At 45.4% G+C, this 27126-nt stretch overlaps 1 protein-coding gene across 4 annotated transcripts; it reads right to left on the bottom strand.

Annotated features, from left to right (window-relative positions):
• LOC112071138 (ankyrin repeat domain-containing protein 50) lies at positions 1-27126 on the bottom strand. 4 transcript variants are annotated; one of them, XM_070439265.1, is made up of 5 exons: positions 26831-27126; positions 20720-21485; positions 8429-8664; positions 2108-5657; positions 1-1245 (listed from the first exon to the last, which is right to left on the bottom strand). In XM_070439265.1, exons 2-4 carry the CDS (start codon positions 21139-21141, stop codon positions 2122-2124), a joined length of 4194 nt encoding a protein of 1397 aa, XP_070295366.1. In that variant the 5' UTR covers positions 21142-21485; positions 26831-27126; the 3' UTR covers positions 1-1245; positions 2108-2121. The 4 variants fall into 4 exon arrangements, with proteins under 4 accessions (XP_070295366.1, XP_023994373.1, XP_023994374.1 ...); XM_024138605.1 differs by having other exon boundaries at positions 26792-27126; XM_024138606.2 differs by lacking the exon at positions 26831-27126 and adding an exon at positions 21725-23110 and having other exon boundaries at positions 20720-21479.

Here is a 27126-nt window from a genome sequence, read left to right on the forward strand (position 1 = left end):
CAGTGTTTGACATTAGTTACAGCACGTCTGCAATTTTAATTAAAGAACGGCATTTTGCTTTCAAATATGAATAAAATGGTAACAAGAACAAATGGAACTACTTAGGCCAGATCAATGATTTAAAATGAATAGCTAGCTAAACTCCTACCTTCTGTCTTTCTTTCTAATCTATCTTTAGATTTATGTCATCATTAGCAGTTCCTTTCCAACAGCATTACTCAGAGTGTGCTAGAAGAACATTCCGCCTGCTGGTTGGTTAATGTCATTAACATAGCAGCATTTCAACAGCATTGTAGGCTAGGTCAGGCTTTTGGTAGGACTGCGGTCTTTTCTGCTGACTTGTATGGCTCGTGGCCGCCATAGATGCACGTCGACAGACTCCAAGCCGCCATAGATGCACATCGACAGACTCCAAGCTGGTAATACCTGCCATGTCTCGGAGTTTTAAAAGTAGAGAGAGCAAAAGTCTGGAGGAAGATCAAGGCATCAATCGTGCCCTCACACAGGCAGGAGAATCGTTGCTTTCAAAACAGCTACGGTGTGAAAAAGAGCTCCTAATATAAAAAAAAACTATCTTAAGTCCTGTGTGTGTGTTGTCGTGGGTCTCCTTGCCCATCTAGTCTCATCTTAGTGAGAACCCTTTCACACGTCTATTATGGCTGTTCTGTCCTGGCTTCAAATTCATGTTTTTCATCCACCGTAGAGTAGAAAAGTTTGATTTCTGAAGAAGTCCATTGATGGTTGGTTAAGCGTCAAACCCTGGTGAGACCACAGCCCTGTGTTGGGCCTGTGTGTCACAGAATTGTCACACACACACACTCTCTGGTCTGTTACTGTGTGTCAGAGAACTGTCACACACACTCGGGTCTGTCTCTGTGTGGTAGATCAGCAGGAGGGTGGACCGATAGCCCCTCTCCATCCGACTTGTCCATGGCACTCATGACAATGTCAACTCCACTGAAGAGAAGAGGCAAGGCTTTGTGTCTGAGGAATGTGTGTGTGTGTGTGTGTGTGTGTGTGTGTGTGTCCGCTATTTAGTGACAGCTGCTCAAAACAGGCGACGGAAAAAGTCTGGAATGTAAACGGCTTTGAAGTCTTTCAGTCTCTCCATTCTTCCTCTGGTCCGCTGAGCTGTTGGCGGAGAGGGTGGGGGTGAGAGAGAAGCCCCTTCCGGCTCTCATCTGCCCCGTAAGAACCATTATCCATTCTGAAAACGGACCCTTGAACTCCACGTCCACCTAGAACCTACAACAGAGAACGCGGTCATTAAAATGCCAAGCATTCCTCCAAATGTACCACCTGAAAAAGGACAGGACGTGGTTTGCGGCGTGCCATCCTTGAGAGGTCGCGGTGTCATGAAGCTCTGGTTTTAAAAGGTGGGTTATATAATATAATACCACTGTAGACTTGACTTTAACTCTGGGGAAGATCAATGTGATGAAATAGAAAAAATGGACACAAAGTAACACCAACTGGTGTCCAAATAACAGTTGCTTTTGAGTAGGAAGTTAGTGAGAATTGATTTCTGACGTAACACCTCTCAACATTCAGCATCTCTTAAGACAATGAAGGAAAACACCAGGGTGCCTTTAGTTTGGAATATACTAATAATATACTAATAATATACTAATGATATACTAATGATATACTAATAATATACTAATAATATACTAATGATATACTAATAATATAAAAAATAATATACTAATAATATAATAATGATATACTAATAATATAAAAATAATATACTAATAATATAAAAATAATATACTAATAATATACTAATGATATACTAATAATATACTAATGATATACTAATGATATACTAATAATATAAACATAGTATACTAATTATATACTAATGATATACTAATAATATAAACATAATATACTAATGATATACTAATGATATACTAATGATACACTAATAATATACTAATGATATACTAACGATATACTAATAATATACTAATGATATGCTAATAATATAATAAAATAATAATAATATAATAATAATAATATTATAAAATAATAATAATATAAGCCTCTGTCTCACAGCTTTTACAGTTATTCTACTCTCTTTGGTGACTAACAGACAGGTACTCACCGTTAGGTCGGAGTTCACAGGGGCGTCTCCCTCTTGTATAAGGCAGCGCTGGTGGGCCCTTCAAACTGCAGCTTGATGGCCTGTTTTAGGTTGAGCTGGGGGTCCGTGGTCGTCATGACCACCATGCAGGGAGGAGATAAGGCACTACCGGGGGTTATAGACATCTTCTGGTTCTCCTCCCATGTCTCTCTCTGGGCCGGGCTCTGGACCAGGTAAGGGTAGCCCATAGGGAGACTGTCCCTGTTTTTGGGGCCATCTTGTCCAGGCGTCACCCCTAGAGAAGCCATGACAGAGTTCCACCTCCCCCCTCCGTACTGAGACCTCTCCTCCTGGATCAAGCTGGGGGAGTTGTGTTTACTGGGATAGTCGAACCCTGCTGGGTAGCCTTTGTAAGTCTGTTCAGAGTCATGCACCATGGCCGTGACTGTGCAGAGGGTGGGTGGAGGAGGGCTGGCCTTAGGGCACTGGGCCCTGTGGCTGGTTCCGTGCAGGCTGCCACGGGCAGAGCCGGGTGGAGGCAGGGTGGAGTGGCGGGAGCGGCAGCGTGGAAGGGAGTGCTGTTGGATCTGCTGGGTGAAGGACAGGCTGTCAGCGGGGACGGTCTGCACCGTGGCCTGGGAGTGGGCTGTGGAGCAGGAGGCTGTGGAGGAGGATGTCTGGGAGCTCTGGATGGAGTGGAAATGCTCGGCTGTGGAACCTGGGGAGCAGGAGGCTGAGGAGGTGCTAGCACCATGATGACGCCCTGCCTGGGCCACGTTACTCCCTGAGCAGGCGGAGGACGGGCTCTTCACAGTGGATGACCGTGGCGACAGGGTGTTGGGCGGGGGCAGACGGACCGAGTACGGTTTGGCTCCGTAGCTCTCCAGCAGCCTGACGATAGTGAAGTGGCCCCTCTTCCCGGCCACCTTGACGGGGCTGCGGCCGTACTTGTCTATATGGTCTGGGTTGGCCCCTCCCTCCAGTAGCATGGCAACGATATTGGCGTGGCCCTCCTGAGCCGCAATGCTCAGTGCCGTGGCCCCCTGCTGGCGGCAGGCCAGATCCACGTTGACCCCCCTGACCTCCAGGAGCAGACGACCAGGCTCAACATGACCCCGCCAGGCTATGGAGTGCAAGGGGGGTCGTCCCTCCCCGTCCTGGGTGTTAGGGTCCGCCCCATGGCTCAACAGCAGCCCCACTGCCTCCAGGTTGCCCTGCCAGGAGGCCACGTGCAGCGCCGTGCGCCCCTCCCCGTCCCGGGACTCCAGGGGCACGCCTCCTTTCTCCATGATGAGGGCAGCCATGTCCAGATGATCCTCCAGAACCAGGAGGTAGAGCAGCGGACGGCCCTCTGCGTCCCGTACGTCCGTGTCCGTGCCCCGCCTCATCAGTAGCTCCACCACCTCAGCGTGGCCCTCCAGGGCGGCGGCGCTCAGCGCAGAGTGGCCGTCGTACGCCCGGTGGTCGATGAGCGAGCGGCGGTCCAGCAGAAGCCTCACCGTGCCACAGTGGCCCTCCTGCGCGGCCAGGATGAGGGGCGTCCGTCCCTCGATGTCCATTTCTCCGACCCGCGCCGTGCTCCCACGCTCCGTCAGGACGGCACAGACCCCCCGGTGGCCATCGCAGGCGGCGGCGTGCAGCGGGGTCCAGCCCAGATCGTCTTTATGGTTCTCATCCAGCCCTCGGTCCAGAAGTGCTCTGACCACCTCCACGCTGCCCCGTGCTGCTGCCAGGCTCAGAGCTGTACGACCCTCCCCGTCGATGCCATCCACCGTAGCGCCCCAGAACAGCACCCTGCCCACTGTCGCAGAATGGCCCATTGCAGCAGCCGCCAACAGCGGGGTGACGGCAGCAGAAGCGGCGGCGGCGTGTGGCCCGGCGTTCTCGTCTACGTCGGCCCCAGCCTCTAACAACAGTTCTACCACTTCCTCATGACCTTCATACGCCGCCAGCAGCAGAGGGGTCATCCCATCCTGGTCCCTGTGCCCCGGGTCCGCCCCTCGCTCTAACAGCAGGCTGGCCACTTCGCCGTAACCTTTGACTCCAGCCGCTGTGGGCACACAGAGAGAAGCCACTGACAGGGCAGTACGGCCGTCTCCGTCGGCCAGGTCGACCTCTGCCCCGTGGTCCAGCAGGATCTCTACCGCCTCCCGATGGCCCATGTAGGCGGCGGCAATCAGTGGCGTGCGGCCCTCCCGGTCAACCTTGTCCACCTGCGCCCCGTGGTCCAGCAGAGTGAGGAGGATCTCCTCGTGACCCCCCCAGGCCGCCGCTCTTAGCGCCGATCGGCCTTCAGCATCACACCCGTCCACGTCCGCCCCTGCATCAAGGAGGAGGTGCACGGCCTCGGTGTGACCCCCCCAGGCCGCTGACCGCAAGGCCGTCCAGCCCTCGCTGTCTGCATGCTCCACCATCCCCAAGGCGGCCTCCTGCTCCAGCCCCCTGGCCCAGTCCAACAACATCCCCAGCACCCTGACATGGCCCTGCCTGGCAGACAGCGTTAAGGGGGTCTGGCCCTGGTGGTCACTGATCAGAGGGTCAGCCCCTCGGAACAGGAGTAGGTCGGTCACGTTGGCTGAGCCTGCATGGGCCGCACTGGCCAGGAGGGTGCGTCCGTCTGTGGGGTCGGCCCGGTTCACGCTGACCCCGCTGTCCAGTAGCACCCTCACTGTGTCCTGCCTCTCCAGCGCCTGCCCGATGATGGTCCCCCCTCCTCCTGCACAGTGTACCCCCACGCTGGGGCCTCCATCTGGGGCACAGGAGGGAGGGAACACCCCACTCTTCATCAGCAGCTGGAGGACCTCCTGCCTGACCAGGACAGGGGGCTGAGAGGCAGGGGAAGAGGGGGAAAAGGGCCTAGTCAGAGGGGGCACATCAGCCCACAAAAGCCACAGGGCCAGGAGGGCAGGGTTGTCCTTGTGCATGCCTGAGCTGACCAGGTGCGAGCCCATCTGACAGGTGTCCTCTGTGTTAAGGTGTGGGGCGCGCAAGGTGAGAGCCATGGCCAGCATGGTGTGTCCCTCAGACATGCTACACAAATACTTCTGGGTGCAGTACTTCACGTCCGTCAGCCACTCTGCAAAACTAGTGTGGAACAGGAGCTTTCTGCCTCCAAGTCCGTCGATGAGCAGCGTGGACAGAGCCTGTAGCCTGCTCTGGAAGTCCAGAGGGCTGAGGGACATGTCCTGGGTCCAGGTGGCGGTGTAGAGCTCCTGGGTGGTGAGGGGCCTGGGGGAGGCCAGGAGGGCATTGAGGAGGGGCCTGACTTGGAGGAACAGGCCCCTGGGGAAGAGTCTCTGACAGAGCCACAGGTAGAGGCCGTTGAGGGTCCCGGGGATGTCCCGGATCTCCCGGAGACCCACCAAGGCCCCCGCCACGCCGTCTAGAACGCGTTCCAGGAACAGGAAGCAGCCACCACTCTTGATGTGCAGCAGGTTGAGCATGTCGGCCGTCTCGGGGGTCAGCTGTCGGCGGAGCGCCCCCTCCTGGTCCAGCCTCCGCAGGATATAGTGCTGCACGTCACGCACAGGCGCAGGCTTACGCAGATCGTCCAGACACAGCTTACGGAAACCTACCGAGAGGAGAGCGAGAGAGAGAGAGAGAGAGAGCGCGACAGAGAGAGAGAGAGAGAGAGAGAGAGAGAGAGAGAGAGAGAGAGAGAGAGAGAGAGAGAGAGAGAGAGAGAGAGAGAGAGAGAGAGAGAGAGAGAGAGAGAGAGAGAGAGAGAGAGAGAGAGAGAGAGAGAGAGAGAGAGAGAGAGAGAGAGAGAGAGAGAGAGATACTGTCACTTAACGTAACTTCAGAACAAACATTAGCTACTTCAGGAAGAGGTATTGGACTGTAGAAACAGATACATAAAAGGTGTTGTAACAGCAGTCAGCTTCAGTCAGCCAGTGGGATATCTAGACTACCATACAATGGCATTGGATTCACACTTCCATTTTTCCCCGTTGGTGCCAGAGAGATATTTACTGGTGTTAAGCAGTGTGTGGTGGAAATCTCTCCTCCTCTCCAGCACAGACGTGTTCAGATGTCACCCACCCGATAGTAATGAGAGCATGGTGTTCTTCCGCGTTCTAAAATAAAACCACATTTTTTTGTCCTGTGTGGTTACTGAACACTACATCAAGCATTCAGCACGCCTGGGAAAAAAAGGACAGAAACACAACGGTTTGTCACTCGTCGCTTTGTTGATGAACTGTTATTAACAGCCTTTCTGTTCGAGCAGTCACACTCTTTTTTTTTCTTATTAGCACCGACTTGGCTGATAGCAACTTTTCCCTCGATATAGCAGCTTACCGCGTACGGCCCAAGTACATCCCCGGGGCCAAGCTTCCTGCCATCCAGGACCTCTATATCAGGCGGTGTCAGAGGAAGGCCCTAAAAATTGTCAAAGACCCCAGCCATCCTAGTCATGGACTGTTCTCCCTGCTACAGCACGGCAAGCGGTACCGGAGAGCCAAGTCTAGGACCAAGAGGCTTCTTAACAGCTTCTACCACCAAGCCATAAGACTCCTGAACATCTAATCAAATGGCTACCCTGACTATTTGCTTTGCCCCCCCCCCTCTCTTTTACACCGCTGCTACTCTCTGTTGTTATCATCTATGCATCATCACTTTAATAACTCTACCTACATGTACATATTGACTCTGTACCGGTACCCCATCTGTATATAGTCTCGCTATTGTTATTTTATTGCTGCTCATTAAACTACTTGTTACTTTTATTTCTTATCTGTATTTTTTTGAAACTGCATTGTTGGTTAAGGGTTTGTAAGTGAGTATTTCACTGTAAGGTTGTATTCGGCGCATGTGACTAATAACATTTGATATGTGGTTGTCTCACCTAGCTGACTTGAACATTTTGACCTTTATTTTAGCTGGGAGTCTCTGCTAAAAGGTGACTAACTGTAAGTCGCTCTGGATAAGACTGTCTTGCTAAATTACTAAGATGGTAGAAAAATGGCATTTACATTACAATACCCAAACATGGAAAAACAAATAAGAAAAATGTCTATTCTAGAAACGTTTTGTTAAAAAGCCTGACTGGAGATATTGTCCACGCTATATATAGGCTTGTTGAAAACACAGAACTATCAGTTGATCAACATGAGATACTATTGTTAGGCCTGGATTCAATCCTATCGCGTTAGAATAGCCCGGCGTTTCCTCAGATGATTTGGCGGTGTCGGAGATGTTAACTGCGTTGGAGCTGTCAAATCGCTGAGTGGCTGCTCTTGACATGGTCCTAACTACATACAAAGGACACAGGAGGTCTGGACCTCGGTAAACTGTTTAAAAATAAATCTATTATAAAAATATATATATATTTGTACACAAAGAAAATCAGTTACGGTTCAACATCTAAATAGGCTATTTCTCCCAACATCGATCAAAACTCAGAACGCTTATGTTTTATTATTATTGTTGTATTATTATTATTGTTGTATTATTATTATYTTATTATTGTATTATTATTWTTGTTTTATTATTATTATTATTGTTTTATTATTATTATTATTGTTGTATTATTATTGTTGTATTATTATTGTTGTATTATTATTATTGTATTATTATTATTATTATTGTTGTATTATTATTGTTGTATTATTATTATTGTTGTATTATTATTATATTATTATTATTATTGTATTATTATTGTATTATTATTGTATTATTATTATTATTGTTGTATTATTATTATTATTATTGTATTATTATTATTGTATTATTATTATTATGTATTATTGTATATTAATTATTATTATTATTGTATTATTATTATTATTGTATTATTATTGTATTATTATTATTATTATTATTGTATTATTATTATTATTGTATTATTATTATTATTATTGTATTATTATTGTATTATTATTATTATTGTATTATTATTATTATTGTATTATTATTATTATTGTATTATTATTATTATTATTGTATTATTATTATTATTATTGTATTATTATTATTATTGTTGTATTATTATTATTATTGTTGTATTATTATTATGATTGTATTATATTGATCTGACTGAGTTCTATTACCGCCTGCTTCTTTGTGAACGAGTGGAATCAACAACAGTGTTTTTTGTGTGTTTTTTTCCCCCTTCGCTATGTTCGTCTGCCTCCCGGATTTGCCTTTTTTAGCAGCACATTCATTACTCTCTAACGGCTAAAGAATTAACTTTCCCCGGCACAGGCCGAGACATGAAACGATCTACACCCCAGCTCGCAGACGCCTCTGCTGACTGTGTGGTTTGCTGAGATGCCGGATAAAAGACCATTTTAAAAGCGTCCCGCAACTCCTGCTGTGTCTATAGACATCTCCCAAACCTACCTGAGAACATCTTACACACAGCCTTGTTCTGTCTGCGCACAGAGCAGACCAGGAGCAGCCAATTGGGCAGGAGGTGCTGGTGACTGGATAGGAGCTCTGTTATAGAGCTGCTCCTCCCTGGAGCCCCAGCACAGCTGGACACCTCACCGGCCCCATACCCCGATTCCAGGGAGTCTACCACCAGGAATAGGGACTGCTCTGGGGGAGGGAGGTTCAGCAAGGGCAACAACACCGCCCTGGAGGGGGGGAGAGAAAGAGGAGTCATTTATTGAAATGTAATGTAGCTGGTATTTCATCACACATGGAACATAAACAGACCCAACAGCTGCAGCATCATTACTACATCATCATTACATCATTCAGTATATGGACATCATCATTACATCATCATTACATCATTCAGTATATGGACATCATCATTACATCATCATTAAGTATATGACATCATCATTACATCATCACTACATCATCATTCAGTATATGGACATCAACACTACATCATCATTACATCATTCAGTATATGGACATCATCATTACATCATTCAGTATATGGACATCAACACTACATCATCATTACATCATTCAGTATATGGACATCATCATTACATCATTCCAGTATATGAACATCATCATTAACATCATTCAGTATATGGACATCATCACTACATCATCACTACATCATTCAGTATATGGACATCATCATTACATCACATTACATCATTCAGTATATGACATCATCATTACATCATTCAGTATATGGACATCAATCATTACATCATTCAGTATATGGACATCATCATTACATCATTCAAGTATATGGACATCATCATTACATCTTAGTGCCACAAACGCCGCTCATTGGGGAATGAATGTAATTATATATATATTTCATGAGTGTGTGTGCGTTGTTAACATCTGCCTAAGTTACTGCTCAGATCTTCCAGTCTGGACGACAACCAGACGACGGGTCCGGAATGGCGACCCCAAATCCGGACACCCACGGCACATCCTGTGGCGGCATGCCCGCTGTCAGAGAGCCTACCAAGGTAAACCACCAAGGGGGGGGGGGGGGGGGTGATCACCAACCAGGACATCCCCTGGCCCTCCCTGGGGTACTTTGCAGCTTCCAGGGAACCTACCAAGGTAAACCACTAGAGGGGACCGCAACGGCGATCACCAACCGGACATCCCCTGGCCCTCCCTGGCGTACTTTGCAGCTTCCAGGGAACCTACCAAGGTACATCACTAGAAGGGACCGCCAACGGCGATCACCAACCGGACATCAACTGCCATCCTTGTGGTGGACTGCTCCGCTTTCAGAGAAGCCAAGTTCAACCACCAGAGGGGACTGCCACGATGATCTACAAACAGGACACCACGTGTTCATGATTTTATGTTGATTTGTAACTTGCAGGACAAACAAGATCCAAACCACCAGGGGGGGGTATGTCAAGACGTTGCCTGTTTAGTACATAAAGCCCATCCCCCTCCCCTGCCACTCCCTGCCTCCCCTTTCCTCCTTCAACCCATGCTGTGGTCACAGAGAGACGTCGTAAATTCCTGAGAATCTCCTCATGGCCAAACAGTATTAGAGAGAGGGTAAACTTTCAGGACAAAGGGATTTCTTCCACCTCACAGAACTTGAGGTACGAACAGATTCATGTTCCAGAAAAAGTATAAAAGATCGGTGAAGATTCCAGCTATTAACTGGTCCGTTTGTCACAACTTGGGAAACTCATGGGAGACTGTGTGGCTACATTACCATACCGCTGTTTATATAATAACCTCAGATATGAGGTTTACATCTAATTGTTGTAAAGATGAATGAGTGAGTATGATACTGTTTGTATAATTGTGTAATATGATGTTGGACTGTTTAATTAAGAAAAATACAATTCCTTTTTATTGAACTAAATCCGAGGACCCGCCCCTGAGCCCAGTTCAAATCAAATCAAATCAAATTTTATTAGTCACATACACATGGTTAGCAGATGTTAATGCGAGTGTAGCGAAATGCTTGTGCTTCTAGTTCCGACAATGCAGTAATAACCAACAAGTAATCTAACCTAACAATTCCACAACTACTACCTATACACACACACAAGTGTAAAGGGATAAAGAATATGTACATAAAGATATATGAATGAGTGGTGGTACAGAACGGCATGGCAAGATGCAGTAGATGGTATAGAGTACGGTATATACATATGAGATGAGTACTGTAGGGTATGTAAACATAAAGTGGCATGTTTAAAGTGGGCTAGTGGTACATGTATTACATAAAGATGGCAAGATGCAGTAGATGATATAGAGTACAGTATATACATATGAGATGGGTAATGTAGGGGATGTAAACATTATATTAAGTGGCATTGTTTAAAGTGGCTAGTGGTACATTTTTACATAATTTCCATCAATTCCCATTTTAAAGTGGCTGGAGTTGAGTCAGTATGTTGGCAGCGGCCGCTAAATGTTAGTGGTGGCTTGTTTAACAGTCTGATGGCCTTGAGATAGAAGCTGTTTTTCAGTCTCTCGGTCCCTGCTTTGATGCACCTGTACTGACCTCGCCTTCTGGATGATAGCGGGGTGAACAGGCAGTGGCTTGGGTGGTTGTTGTCCTTGATTGATCTTTATGGCCTTCCTGTGACATCGGGTGTGTTAGGTGTCCTGGAGGGCAGGTAGTTTGCCCCGGTGATGCGTTCTGCAGACCTCACTACCCTCTGGAGAGCCTACGGTTTGTGGCGGAGCAGTTGCCGTACCAGCGGTGATACAGCCCGACAGGATGCTCTCGATTGTGCATCTGTAGAAGTTTGTGAGTGCTTTTGGTGACAAGCCAAATTCTTTCAGCCTCCTGAGGTTGAAGAGGCGCTGCTGCGCCTTCTTCACAACGCTGTCTGTGTGGGTGGACCAATTCAGTTTGTCCGTGATGTGTACACCGAGGAACTTAAAACTTTCCACCTTCTCCACTATGACCCGTCAATGTGGATAGGGGGTGCTCCCTCTGCTGTTCCTGAAGTCCACAATCATCTCCTTTGTTTTGTTGACGTTGAGTGTGAGGTTATTTTCCTGACACCACACTCCGAGGGCCCTCACCTCCTCCTGTAGGCCGTCTCGTCGTTGTTGGTAATCAAGCCTACCACTGTAGTGTCATCCGCAAACTTGATGATTGAGTTGGAGGCGTGCATGGCCACGCAGTCGTGGGTGAACAGGGAGTACAGGAGAGGGCTCAGAACGCACCCTTGTGGGGCCCCAGTGTTGAGGATCAGCGGGGTGGAGATGTTGTTACCTACCCTCACCACCTGGGGCGGCCGTCAGGAAGTCCAGGGACCCAGTTGAACAGGGCGGGTCGAGACCCAGGGTCTCGAGCTTGATGACGAGTTTGGAGGGTACTATTGGTGTTAAATGTCTGAGCTGTAATCGATGAACAGCATTCTCACATGGGTATTCCTCTTGTCAGATGGGTTAGGGCAGTGTGCAGTGTGGTTGCGATTGCGTCGTCTGTGGACCTATTGGGGCGTCGTAAGGCAAATTGGAGTGGGTCTAGGGTGTCCGTAAGCAAAATTGGAGTGGGTCTAGGGTGTCCGGTTAGGGTGGAGGTGATATGTCCTTGACTAGTCTCTCAAAGCACTTCATGATGACGGAAGTGAGTGCTACGGGGGCGGTAGTCGTTTAGCTCAGTTACCTTAGCTTTCTTGGGAACAGGAACAATGGTGCCCTCTTGAAGCATGTGGAACAGCAGACTGGGATAGATTGATTGAATATGTCCGTAAACACACCAGCCAGCTGGTCTGCGCATGCTCTGAGGACGCGGCTGGAGATGCCGTCTGGGCCTGCAGCCTTGCGAGGGTTAACACGTTTAAATGTTTTACTCACCTCGGCTGCAGTGAAGGAGAGCCCGCAGGTTTTGTAGGGGGCCGTGTCAGTGGCACTGTATTGTCCTCAAAGCGGGCAAAAAAGTTGTTTAGCCTGTCTGGAGCAAGACATCCTGGTCCGCGCACGGGGCTGGTTTTCTTTTGTAATCCGTGATTGACTGGTAGACCCTGCCACATACCTCTTGTGTCTGAGCTGTTGAATTGCGACTCGATTTTGTCTCTGTACTGGGACTTAGCCTGTTTGATTGCCTTGCGGAGAGAATAGCTACACTGTGTTGTTATTCGGTCATGCTTCCGGTCACCTTGCCCTGGTTAAAAGCAGTGGTTCGCGCTTTCAGTTTTCACGCGAATGCTGCCGTCAATCCACGGTTTCTGGTTTGGGAATGTTTAAATCGTTGCTGTGGGTACGACATCGTCAATGCACTTCCTAATGAACTCGCTCACCGAATCAGCATATTCGCATATTGTTGTTGGACGCAATGCGGAACATATTCCAATCCGCGTGATCGAAGCAGTCTTGAAGCTGGATTCAGATTGGTCGGACCAGCGTTGAACAGACCTGAGCGCGGGAGCTTGTTGTTTAGTTTCTGTTTGTAGGCTGGATCAATCAACAAATGGAGTCGTGGTCAGCTTTTCCGAAAGGGGGCGGGAGGGCCTATATGCGTCGCGGAAATTAGTATAACAATGATCTAGGTTTTCCAGCCCTGGTAGCACAATCGATATGCTGATAGAATTTAGGGAGTTTTGTTTTAGATTAGCCTTGTTAAAATCCCCAGCTACGATGAATGCAGCCTCAGGGTGTGTGGTTTCCAGTTTACAAAGAGTCAGATAAAGTTCGTTCAGGCGCATCGATGTGTCTGCTTGGGGGGAATATATACGGCTTGTGATTATGATTGAAGAGAATTCCCTTGGTAAGATAATGCGGTCGACATTTGATTGTGAGGAGTTCTAGATCAGGTGAACAGAATGACTTGAGTTCCTGTGTTTGTTATGATGATCACACCACGTCTCGTTAATCATAAGGCATACCCCCCCGCCCCTCTTCTACCAGAAAGATGTTTGTTTCTGTCGGCGCGATGCATGAAAAACCAGCTGGCTGCACCGACTCCGTAGCGTCTCTTGAGTTAGCCATGTTCCGTGAAAGCAGAGCACGTTGCAATCCCTGATGTCTCTCTGGAATGCTACCCGTGCTCGGATTTCATCAACCTTATTGTCAAGAGACTGGACATTGGCGAGTAGTATGCTAGGGAGTGGAGCGCGATGTTGCCCGTCTCTCGAAGCCTGACCACAGGACCGCCTCGTTTGCCCCTTTTACGGCGTCGCACAGGGTCGCCGGCTGGGATCAGATCCATTGTATTGGGTGGAAGGCAAAACACTGGATCTGTTTCGGGGAAAGTCATATTCCTGGTAGGAACGATGATGAGTTGACGTTAATCGTATATTCAGTAGTTCCTCCGACTGTATGTAATGAAACCTAAGATACCTGGGGTACCGATGTAAGAAATAACACATAAAAAAAACAAAATACTGCATATTTTCCAAGGAACGCGAAGCGAGGCGGCCATCTCTTTTCGGCGCCGGAAGTAGAGTTGGGTCAGTTGGGTCAGACATCCTGGGACAGCCCCTTTCTGCAATCCTAATAAAAAACCAACTCTGAGAAATATTCCAGACCATGTTTTTCTCCATTAGGAGGGGACAAAGGTTGTGGACAATTCCTGAATCTTTAACCATTACCACGTGGTTAAACTCTTAGATGAATAAGAACAAGTCTTTGATATTGACTACTAGTCTGCAGCTAGGAATTCGGTATCATTGAACGCGAAGAACGACAACCGCGAAACATCCATTCTGTAACGAATGTCACTCTGTACTATCCACAATAACCAAGACAGACGAAAACTCTCCAACAGAAAACTAACTTTTCTCCAGCGATCAAGACGACACACTGAGCGTAAATATATATATTGATTGCAATTGTTCCCGAATGAGTGAGCGTTCATGTGGTAAAGAGTAGCATGTCAATTGTTATAATTATGAACTCTGTGAGTGACTTCTTAGTCGACCCCCATTTTCCCTTTGCTAAACAAGCCGCCATGCCGGTTCAGCCCACTAGGGCATATTCTCCTATCATTTCATGTAACCATTTTAAGTTTGTTTGTTTGTTTGTGCATTTCTGTGAATTACTTAGTTAGTAATAAATAAATGATTTAAGACAATTGATGTATGGATGACTCATAGTGAAAACTGGGTTCGTGCAGATAACCAACAATTTACGACGTTTGAATGAGACTAACGTGAGGTAAAGTAAATAATCATAATAAAGCAGAAGACTATAGATCAGATATGAAAATATCTGAAAGGTTATATTGGGAAATTATAACTTTGTAATCTGAGTACTTTCCCTGGTGCCCCAACTTCCTAGTTAATTAGTTACGTTATTAATCAGTGTGATCGCTAATAACTAATTACAGGAATCTTTGATAAAAACTAAGTCTTCAATTTTATGATAGCAAAGACACGACAAATGGACATCATCACACATCATCATTTCAGTATATGGACATCATCATGACATCATCACTACATCATCATTCAGTATATGGACATCATCATGACATCATCACTACATCATTGAGTATATGGACATCATCATGACATCATCACTACATCATTCAGTATATGGACATCATCATGACATCATCAACTACATCATTCAGTATATGGACATCATCATGACATCATCACTACATCATTCAGTATATGGACATCATCATACATCATTCAGTATATGGACATCATCATTACATCATTCAGTATATGACATCATCATTACATCATGTCAGTATATGACATCATCATTACATCATTCAGTATATGGACATCATCATTACATCATTCAGTATATGGACATCATCATGACATCATCACTACATCATTCAGTATATGGACATCATCATGACATCATCATTACATCATTCAGTATATGGACATCATCATGACATCTCATCTACATCATTCAGTATATGACATCATCATTACAATCATTCAGTATATGACATCATCATGAATCATCACTACATCATTCAGTATATGGACATCATCATTACATCATTCAGTATATGGATCACATTACATCATTCAGTATATGACATCATCCATTACATCATTCAGTATTGACATCATCATTACATCATTCAGTATATGGACATCATCATTACATCATTCATTACATCATTCAGTATATGGACATCATCATGACATCATCACTACATCATTCAGTATTATGGACATCATCATGACATCATCATTACATCATTCAGTATATGGACATATCATGACATTCATCACTACATCATTCAGTATATGGACATCATCATTACATCTTCAGTATATGACATCATCATGACATCATCACTACATCATTCAGTATATGCGAATCATCATTACATCATTCAGTATATGGACATCATCATTACATCATTCAGATATGGGCATCATTCATTACATCATTCAGTATATGACATCATCATTACATCATTCAGTATATGGACATTCATCATTACATCATCTCAGTATATGGACATCATCATGACATCATCACTACATCATTCAGATATTGGACATCATCATGACATCATCATTACATCATTCAGTATATGGACATCATCATGACATCATCACTACATCATTCAGTATATGGACATCATCATGACATCATCATTACTCAGTTACAGTGACATGCGAGCATCTCATCTATGACATCATTCAGTATATGGACATCATCATTACATCATTCAGTATATGGACACCATTAAAGGATGCTGCTATCTAGGAAGTGAAACCTACTATGGACTTGCTTCCCCCCCCCTCACCTAGACCAGTAGATGTATTATTACAGTATAGTAAAAGACACCTGGACAGGCCACTTCTATATGGTGTTCTATAGAGTCCCCTGGGACAGGACACATCTATATGGTGTTCTATAGAGTCCCCTGGGACAGGACACATCTATATGGTGTTCTATAGAGTCCCCTGGGACAGAACACCTCTATATGGTGTTCTATAGAGTCCCCTGGGACAGGAGGGAGGGTGGCTTCACCACACTTAGGCCTTGTAAAAACCATTGAGTAATCCAGGAAGAGTGGGAGTTTAGTGTGTGTGTGTGTGTGTGTGTGTGTGTGTGTGTGAGTGAGTGAGTGAGTGTGTGTGTGTGAGTGAGTAATTTAATGCGGGTGAAGACATTATGGCGTTGCAGTTGTTTTAACAGTGTCTGTCACCCTGCTAGTGTCTGCTTCAGCAGGGATATAAACGCAATGAAGTATTACATATAACACTTGTAAAAGGTTATGTAACTATATTGAAGTCTTTGTTGAACAGCCTTGGTCATTCACAGCCATTCAACAATGGATTCCACACTCCTACACTTAGACTCTTCTAGAAGGATCCAAAGGGAAGGTGTCCGCTAATGTAAACATACAAAACAGCCGTTTTGAATCAAATCAAATGTTATTGGTCACATACACATGGTTGGCAGATGTTAATACGAGTGTACGCTTCTAGATCCGACAGTAATATCTAACAATTCCCCAACAAAAACTTGGTTTAATGTAAGTGGTTAATCAGAAACAAAGGCACATTCCCTCTGTACCGTCCTACTGTAACTAACCTCACAATTAATTAATTATACAAACAAATCTAAAAGGGATGGAAAAAGAAAATGTATACAGGTGAAGTCAGAAGTTTACGTACATTTAGGTTGGAGACATTAAAACTCGTTTTTCAACCTCTCCACAAATGTCTTGTTAACAAACTATAGTTTTGGCAAGTCGGTTAGGACATCTACTTTGTGCATGACAAGTCATTTTTCCAACAATTGTTTACAGACAGATTATTTCACTTATAATTCCAGTGGGTCAGAATTGTACATACACTAGGTTGACTGTGCCTTTAAACAGCTTGGAAAATTCCTGAAAATGATGTCATGGCTTTAGAAGCTTCTGATAGGCTAATTGACATCATTTGAGTCAATTGGAGGTGTACCTGTGGATGTATTTCAAGGCCTACCTTCAAACTCAGTGCCTCTTTGCTTGACATCATGGGAAAATCATCAGAAAAAAATTTGTAGACGTCCACAAGTCTGGTTCATCCTTGGGAGCAATTTCCAAACGCCTGAAGGTACCGCGTTCATCTGTACAGACAATAGTACGCAAGTATAAACACCATGGGACCACGCAGCTGTGATACCGCTCAGGAAGGAGACGCGTTCTGTCTCCTAGGGATGAACGTACTTTGGTGCGAAAAGTGCAAATCAATCCCAGAACAACAGCAAAGGACCTTGTGAAGATGCTGGAGGAAACAGGTACAAAAGTATCCACAGTAAAATGAGTCCTATATCGACATAACCTGAAAGGCCGCTCAGCAAGGAAGAAGCCACTGCTCCAAAACCACCATAAAAAAACCCAGACTATGGTTTGCAACTGCACATGGGGACAAAGATCGTACATTTTGGAGAAATGTCCTCTGGTCTGATAAAACAAAAATGGAACTGTTTGGCCATAATGACCATTGTTATGTTTGGAGGAGAAAGGGGGAAGCTTGCAAGCCGAAGAACACCATCCCAACCGTGAAGCACAGGAGTGGGCAGCATCATGCTGTGGGGGTGCTTTGCTGCAGGAGGGACTGGTGCGCTTCACAAGATAGATGGCATCATGAGGATGGGAAATTATGTGGATATATTGAAGCAACATCAAGACATCAGTCAGGAAGTTAAAGCTTGGCTGCAAATGGGTCTTCCAAATGGACAATGACCCCAAGCATACTTCCAAGGTTGTGGCAAATGGACTAAGGACAACAAAGTCAAGGTATTGGAGTGGCCATCACAAAGCCCTGACCTCAATCCTGTAGAAACTTTGTGGGCAGAACTGAAAAGGTGTCTGCAAGCAAGGAGGCCTACAAACCTGACTCAGTTACACCAGCTCTGTCAGGAGGAATGGGCCAAAATTCACCCAACTTATTGTGGGAAGCTTGTGGAAGGCTACCCGAAACATTTGACCCAAGTTAAACAATTTAAAGGCAARGCTACCAAATACTAATTGAGTGCATGTAAACTTCTGACCCACTGGGAATGTGATGAAAGAAATAAGAGCTGAATTAAATAATTSTCTSTACTATTATTCTGACATTTCACATTCTTAAAATAAAGTGGTGATTCAAAATGACCTAAAACAGGGAATTTTTACTGGGATTAAATGTCAGGAATTGTGAAAAACTGAGTTTAAATGTATTTGGCTAAGTTGTATGTAAACTTCAGACTTCAACTGTATATAAATATATGGATGAGTGATGACCGAGTGTCATAGGCAAGATGCAATAGATGGTATAAGATGCAYTATATACACATATGAGATGAGTAACGTAAGATWTGTAAACATTATTAAAGTAGAATTGTTTAAAGTGACTAGTGAGTCAATGTAGGCAGCAGCCTCTGAGTTAGTGACGGGCGGCAGGTAGCCTAGTGGTTAGAGCATTGGGCCAGTAACCGAAAGGTGGCTAGATCAAATCCCCGAGCTGACAAGGTAAAAATCTGTTGTTCTGCCTCTGAACAAGGCAGTTAACCCACTGTTTCCTGGTAGGCCGTCATTGTAAATAAGAATTTGTTCTTAACGGACTTGCCTWGTTTTATTTGCTGTTTAGCAGTCTGATGGCCTTGAGCTAGAAGCTGTTTTTTCAGTCTCTCGGGCCCAGCTTTGACGCACCTGTACTGATACAATACAGCCTCATGAACACAATATATGGGTTGCAGTCCTTGTTTTCCATTACTGAACAATAGACTCAGCTTGAGTTTATGTAAAAGCACTTTGTGCCTTTTAAATTCCTTCTCTTAAAAGTGAATGCTCCGTTCCAAAACTTCCTGGTCACAAGCTTGTGTCTTACTAATTGGATAACAGGGAAGTTTTTTTTTGTGTGTGTGTGTGTGTGTGTGTGTGTGTGTGTGTGTGTGTCTTGAGCACATGCATGCACAGAACCACATTAACGGCCCTTTAATTGACTGAGGGCTTCCTGCTCCATCCTGTCCTCGTGGTCCTGGCCACAGGCTAACCTTTGACCCTCTCAGCCCTGCTGTAAATTGGACACGGTGTGGAGAAGAGGCTGACAACACAGGCCCTGTGAGCCCTAATTCGCCCAAAGTTTAAAAAAAAAAGATTTAAAAAAAAGGTTTAAAACAGACGAGCTTTTTAGCAACGGGCCAGCCTTGTGGAACAGAAATTAGATTAGACTAGAGAGAACAGCATAGTTTAAAGGACGGTTAAGGACAAACTTTACGAGGGAAGATAGCTGGAAGAAAGGCAGTGGAAAAGGTGGTTGGTAGTTGGGTCGACTAGCCATTGTTGATGTTGACAGTGTAAGCTAAGCGGTTATACAGGACTCTAATGGCTCCAGCTAGCATCTGTTCAAATCTAAGGATTCTCTGTATATTCGTTCGCTGCCACTCCGAGCTCACGTTTCCCCTGTTTGTCGACCACTGTTTAGTGTTCACATGACAGTGGCTCAACCACAACCCCTTTCTCTCACTCAGGCGCCAAACACACACAGATCTCTCCAGGCTATGGGTCAGTCTGAGGGCAAATGTGGAATGTATCCCTAATACTTCACACCAGAAACACAGCAAACAGGGAGGGAGAGCGTTCCTCCACAACCAGCGTCAACATCAGACAGCAGCGGAGAGACAGAGAGGGTCCCCTCGTGAGAACGACGACCTCACCGAGCGGTACCAACGACTCAAAGTCTCTGCGAACTCGAGGGAACGCATTTTTCACGTCTTTGTCTTGTTTCTAAAAGGACGTGTCATAAATAGCATTGTAGCGTTCATTCAGACTGAGAGGTCGATTGTGAGAGCACTTGAATGGCTTGTATTATGAGCGGAGAAATACATTCTTATACAAACCAAGGAAAGCGGGACAATCGCTCYCTTTTCACTGTGGCTCTTTTGGTCTTCTTTGTTCGACTAAACAACACGAGCAGTGACAGGCTTTCAGTACGGAATCTGAACGTTTATGGAAAACTCACTTATTACCTGTAAGAAGTGGTCACGGACAGTCATCTTGGAGAACTGGTCTGCTTGGTGATGATGTCACTTCCCTTCCAAATGCATTAACGCTACTATGACTATTCGCATGCTACTGTGAACAAATGAAACAATGGGTTTCTTMGTCCAGACATATGTATCCCTATCAATCATGACGGACTCAATGTTTGAGTTTTGACAAACCTCAAATCTCGCTATAGAAATTTCACATCCATTTTATTTTTTATTTTTTTTGCAGACAGAATGTGTTGAATTCACATCAAAAGAGAGCAATTCACAAAGCTGTCTAGATAAGTTGGTTAGTAACGCTAGGGAGTAATATAGAGTGCAGACCTTTTGAAGGTGTCATCCGGGTCCCTCTGGCAGTGTAGGGGCTCCAGGGTGGGAGCCACCAAGGGGGTGTCCAGTGTGTCCCTGTACCCCAGGGGGAGGAGGGGGCTGGCCCTCAGCTGATCCACTAGGCCCAGGACAAACCTCCACACCGCCATGCTCCTTCCATCCTCCCGCTGGCAGAAGTGAAATGCAAGGCAGTGGGGTGCCAGCCCCACCCGCAGCCCTGTGTCCGAGGTGGGCCATACTGCCTCCGTGCATAGAGCTGTCTTTCCTGCCCCGGGACCCCCAGTTACCAGGATCCCCGGGGGCCGGCCGGGAGCGGGCTTGGCCTCCAGACAGCGCTGGAGCTTTTCCAGGGCCCATTCCCGGCAGTAGAAGCGGCGSCCCCGTAGCAGGCTGGTGTTATGGCTGCTYCCACTCATCGGGCCCCTGGGAACCAACCAGGAGACACTCCAACACGGGTCCAACGTCCCATACTCCCCAGCGTCTCTTATAGTTTCTCTTTCAATTTGAACGTACTATACAACACCTTTGGTAGCTCTGGCAGTGACAAGGTGACAGGGTACTGTCCTGGAGGTTCTGCGTCAGACGTTATGATCTGGGGACTCCTCCAGATACCATCCCAGAGTCTCTTAATCCTCCCCAGTTGTCTGTAGGCAACTTGGATCAGTCCTCTGGATACTCTGGTGCGTGGCGAGAGATCCTTTCATCTCTCCACAGGTTCCTCCAGTCAATCGGTGTGTCTCTCTGCCGTCTCAACCTGGTCCTCAGGTTAGAAAAAAAAACAAACAAGGAAATGGACCATGAATAGAATGTATCTGCCGCTACAGAACTCCAGTACTGACACGCTCGCTCACACACCACTCCTGTCCTCCGTCAGAGAGAGAGGAAAAAAAGAGAGAGAGAGAGAGACAGAGTGAGAGATTACCACAAGGGCTCACTTAACCACAGATAAAAAAATCTCCTTGTTTTATCTCCCCAACCCTTCCTAACATAACATGCTACCTAAATCTTCTGTGTCTGCTGCTGACAGTCCTGCTTCCTCGCTTTTCTCTTCTGGAGTCTCTCTGTACAGTTGGCTCATATGGAATTCCCTCCTCTTTCACACGCCCCTTCTCTCTCTCTCTCTCTCCACCCTCCCACCCTCTCAGCTGCTCTCCGGTTTTTCTTGTCCTCTTTTTTTCCGCTCCTCCCCTCCCGTTTCTCAGCATGTCAGGGCATGTATTGAAGCAGAGGCATTTAAACTGCGAGCGAGCGAGTGAGGAAAGAAGAGAAAAGAGAGAATAAGAAACGTGATCCAAGATAGGAGGAGTTGGACGGCTTGTTTGGGGTCAAAGTTCATCCACAGCAGCATGCTTTAACTGAGGCTCACACCCCTCCTGGGTCCACCTTGTCCTGGGTCTGGGAGCGAGGGACGAGCTCCAACACTCCTGTCTAAATACTCCTCACATGGTTATTATTAAACAGATGTGATAAAAACAGAACCCTGCTGTTGCCGCAGGAACGCAACTGAAGAATAAATCCAACCTTCTGCAGTCGCTGACAAAGCCACTTTGTTGACTTTATAGCAAGCAAAAAAAGAGGGTACTGATGCCAACTGTGCTTAAAATAAATTGAGAAAGCGTGCAAAGCTCAGAGAGGTGTTTCAAATAGGCTACACATGTATTATTGTATCCCTATATGAACTATGAGGTAATGTTAAAATACATGGATTTGGTGTTTCTCTGTGACATCCAGAGAATAAAGGGTATTCAAAGCCCTCTGTGAAGAAGTAACTAGTCTATGGCCGGAGAGTAACAGATGTTCAAAGCATTTATTTTTCAACTCGAAGCAATGAGCCCAATCAGTTCTCCATGACAACAAAATCATAAACAGAGTAGGCTAATAAGTGCTTCGTTTTTGAGTTATGCTCCGGTAAAACAACTTGGCTAATATATATTTACAAATCCTATAAATGGAAGCTCAAGGGGTATTAAATTAATTGGAATGACTGCAAATCTCACAGAGTTCAGTTTTTAATTTAAGATCTAACCTAATTGTATTATTAGCTGTAGTAGAAAGCAATGGGTTTGAAGAAGCCTKCATAACAAACTCATTAAGTAAAATACAACATCCAATTACAGCCAGCTATGTAAACGCTAACATGGATTTATCCTGCAATAGATGGTCGTTCCATTGGTAATATAAACTCAGKAAAAAAAGAAACGTCCCTTTTTTAGAATCCTGTCTTTRAAAGATATTTGGATTTTTACAAATTAACTTCACAGATCTTCATTGTAAAGGGTTTAAACACCGTTTCCCATGCTTGTTCAATGAACCATAAACAATTAATGAACATGCACCTGTGGAACAGTTGTTAAGACACTAACAGCTTACAGACGGTAGGCAATTAAGGTCACAGTTATGAAAACTTAGGACACTAAAGAGGCCTTTCTACTGACTCTGAAAAACACCAAAAGAAAGATTTCCAGAGTCCCTGCWCATCTGTGTGAACGTGCCTTAGGCATGCTGCAAGGAGGCATGAGGACTGCAGATGTGGTCAGGGCAATACATTGCAATGTCCATACGGTGAGACGCCTAAGACAGCGCTACAGGGAGACAGGACAGACAGCTGATCGTCCTCGCAGTGGCAGACCACGTGTATAATCTGACAGCGATGCCTCCACCCACTGTGGCGGTGTTCTTTTTTGTCCCCGCAGCCACCATCGACGATCTGTTTGAGGCCCCTGCCTCTAAGGCACCGTACAGGATGGCAACAACAACTGCCTGAGATAACCAGGGAACGCACAATCCCTCCATCAGTGCTCAGACTGTCCGCAATAGGCTGAGAGAGCTGGACTGAGGCTTTGTAGCCGCTCTGTGTATAGGCAGGTCCTCACCATTTACATCCGTGCAGGCAACAACGTCGCCTAATGGGCATACAAGACCTCACGTCACGTGGATCCACGACAGGACTGGCAAAGAAGCTGATCAGCTGACGAGTCACGTTTGTCTCACCAGGGGTGATGTCGGTTTCGTGTTTATCGTCGAAGGAATGAGCGTTACACCGAGGCCTTACGCTGGAGCGGGATCGATTGGAGGTGGAGCGGTCCGATGGGGCGGTGTGTCACAGCATCATCGGACTGAGGTTGTTGTCATTGCAGGCAATCTCAACGCTGTGCGTTACAGGGAAGACATTTCCTCCCATGTGGTACCCTTCCTGCAGGCTATCCAGAACATGACCTCCAGCATGACAATGCCCCAGCCATACTGCTCGTTCTGTGAGTGATTTCCTGCAAGGAATGTCAGTGTTCTGCCATGGCCAGCAAAGAGCCCGGATCTCAATCCCATTGAGCCGTCTGGGACCTGTTGTATTGGAGGGTGAGGGCTAGGGCCATTCTCCCAGAATTGTCGCGGGAACTTGCAGGTGCCTTTGGTGGAAGAGTGGGTAACATCTCAACAGCAAGAACTGGCAATCCTGGTGCAGTCCATGAGAGGATGCACTGCAGTACTTATGCAGCTGGTGGCCACACGATACGACTGTTACTATTTGATTTTTGACCCCCCCCCCCCCCTTGTTCAGGAACGACTTATCAATTTCTGTCTAGTCACTGTGTGAATTCTGGTTCGTTATGTCTCAGTTGTTGAATGCTTGTTATGTTCATACAAATACTTACACATGTTAAGTTTGCTTGAAAAAATAAACACAGTTGACAGTGAGAGGACGTTTACTTTCTTGCTGAGTTACATGTTTGTCTTCTAATGCTCTTAAAGGGAAATAATAATTACATTACAGAGAGTTTGGCTAATCCAAAAAGTGATGTTATGGAGCACAATTTGACAGTTAACTAGTAACTAACAGATACATTAAGAAAGTAACCCTGTCATGCAAAGTATCCATGACTACAATGTATCACTTCGTAATCAATCCATTCAGTCAATACATTAATCAATAGATCAGTCTAGTAGGCTCTGTTTAAGTGAAATGTGGTCCTGTGGTGGAAGGGATCGTTAATACTGATATGGTAATCCTAGCCTAAAGAGCCATCTGGGGAACTGCCTGCCATTAGACTGACTAGAGCATTCCTGTCGTTCGCTGAGGCCTCTTACACAACCCCGCTATTCTTAGTGCCGTTTCTCTCCTGCTTGTCAACGACACACCCTCCCGTTCAACTGAGGTAACTGATGGATACTGTAAGCAAAAGCCCCCCCCCGCCCAAAAACACATTCCTTACTCCAAGACAACTTCAAACGGGTGACTATAAGGAAAGATAATGAGAAAAGGGAGCACTCGGTTTCTGCTTTGAGTATTTACTGCGGCTTGAACTTCGAATGATAACCCTTAAATACAGATGCGTTATGAACCCCAAAAAATCTGAGGGTGGCACAATGTTTTCAGATGCTTGGCGGGTGTTCCAATAGGCCCAACCGATCCCTTAAAAATTGGAAGAATGTTGCATTTTTCTAACACCTGAAACAGCTTTTTCCTGCAATCTAGAGCCATAATCAATATTCTTAAATTGTATGCACAATTGATTTATTTTATTTCATTCTGCATTTCTCAGCATACCTTGAGCTGGCTGTATCCAGACTGGTGATTATTTTATTAAGAAACTAATTATGCTTCTCTGAATCTCTGCTAAAATCTGGATAAAAGATTGAAAGGAATGTCAGTCTTAGTATATTTAGTTATTGCTTGCTTTTCTAAAGTCTACCAACCTTGCCKGTATCAAATTAATTTATAAAGCCCTTCTTTCATCAGCCGATGTCACAAAGTGCTGTACAGGAACCCAGCCTAAAACCCCAAACAGCAAGCATTGCAGATGTAGAAGAAAAAACTCCCTAGAAAGGCCAGAACCTAGGAAGAAACCTAGAGAGGAACCAGGCTCTGAGGGGTGGCCAGTCCTCTTCTGGCTATGTCGGGTGGAGATTATAACAGAACATGGCCAAGATGTTCAAACGTTCATAGATGACCAGCAGGGTCAGAAAGTAGGCATGCCAGCTAAGATAGAATAGCTAGCTTGTTTAACTAACTTGATTGTTAGCCTGAAAMGGCTTCTTGGTAGCTAGTTATGAGGTTGGCAGATTGTGAACCCATCTGGGCTAGCTAAAGCCAACTTCATACAATTCRTAAGTGTCTAGCAGTACGCTATTACAGAACATTTTTAGGAATTTTTAATAAAATAATAAACAGGACAAATCTGAGAGGACACGTACCCTTGACCTTTCTGGAATCAACCATTTTTTATATACCAGTGGAGGCTGCTGAGGGGAGGACGGCTCATAACGGCTTGAACGGAGTAAATGGAATCAAACACATGTGTGTTTCGATGTATTTGATATCATTACACTAATTCTCGCTCTAGCCATTACCACGAGACCATCCTCCCCAATTAAGGTGCCACCAACCTCCTGTGTGTTACACATAACATATGCTAGGAAATTAAGAAATAATTTCAATGTTAAAAATACCTTTCTTRTATGACCATTAGGCTGCATATGTCAATTTGTTTGGCTTGTAAATATGTTACTACCATGTATGATGTTGTTAATGCCGCTTTCCAACAGTAGACTAGTCTTCTGGCAGTATCAAAGGGAACCATCGGTACCATTGCGCCCAGGGCACGGGCTTTCACTAGTTACTACAGCCACAAAGTCTACATTGGCTATATCATAAACATTTCTGAAAACAAAACAAACAAAAAACTTGGTTTTTGGTCTTAATTTAAGGTTAGGCATAAGGCTAGCAGTGTGGTTATGGTTAGGTTTAAAAATTAGATTTTAAAAAGGGAAATTGTACAATTGGGCGGGGTTTATAACTTTGTGTCTGTGAGAACTAGCGACGACCTTGGGCACGTTCCCGACACGCAAAGGTAATCAATCACCCAATTTGACGGCTCTCACAGGTCGTGCAAGGCAGCAGCACAGACGGAATGTTAGTTGTAAAATACCTTTGGCAGCAGGCTACAGGTGCGTGCCGCATCAACTACCGGGCCGACATCGCTGTTGTTAATAAGCTACAATACCGATTCTCGACATTCCTGTCAACTCGCCAGCTCACACACACAATTCATTTATTCTGGGAAGGCTAACCTCATGAAATGACAAAGACAACGGAAGACTTTCACAGACCGATCTCAGTAGGCTGWCGTCTGAGAGGAGTGGAACAGGCTACAGGCAATACATAGCCTATCGATAGTCCGTGCTGCTTGCAATTCAATGATTCCGAGGCATTCCGTCAGCGGAGTTTTCTTCTAATGTTACACCACATGTACAATAATTTAATCCTGAAAAGATTTGATTAACAGAATTAGTTCTCCGTGCATGGTTGGTTTACATCTGCACTTTTTAAAATAATATATTCTGTCGATATTTCCATTCATWTAGCCTAGTAGGCTATCACGTGTCGTCAATACGCACACCTCACA

The sequence above is a fragment of the Salvelinus sp. IW2-2015 genome, unplaced genomic scaffold (genome assembly GCF_002910315.2).
Source record: "Salvelinus sp. IW2-2015 unplaced genomic scaffold, ASM291031v2 Un_scaffold1527, whole genome shotgun sequence".
Lineage (NCBI taxonomy): Eukaryota > Metazoa > Chordata > Actinopteri > Salmoniformes > Salmonidae > Salvelinus > Salvelinus sp. IW2-2015.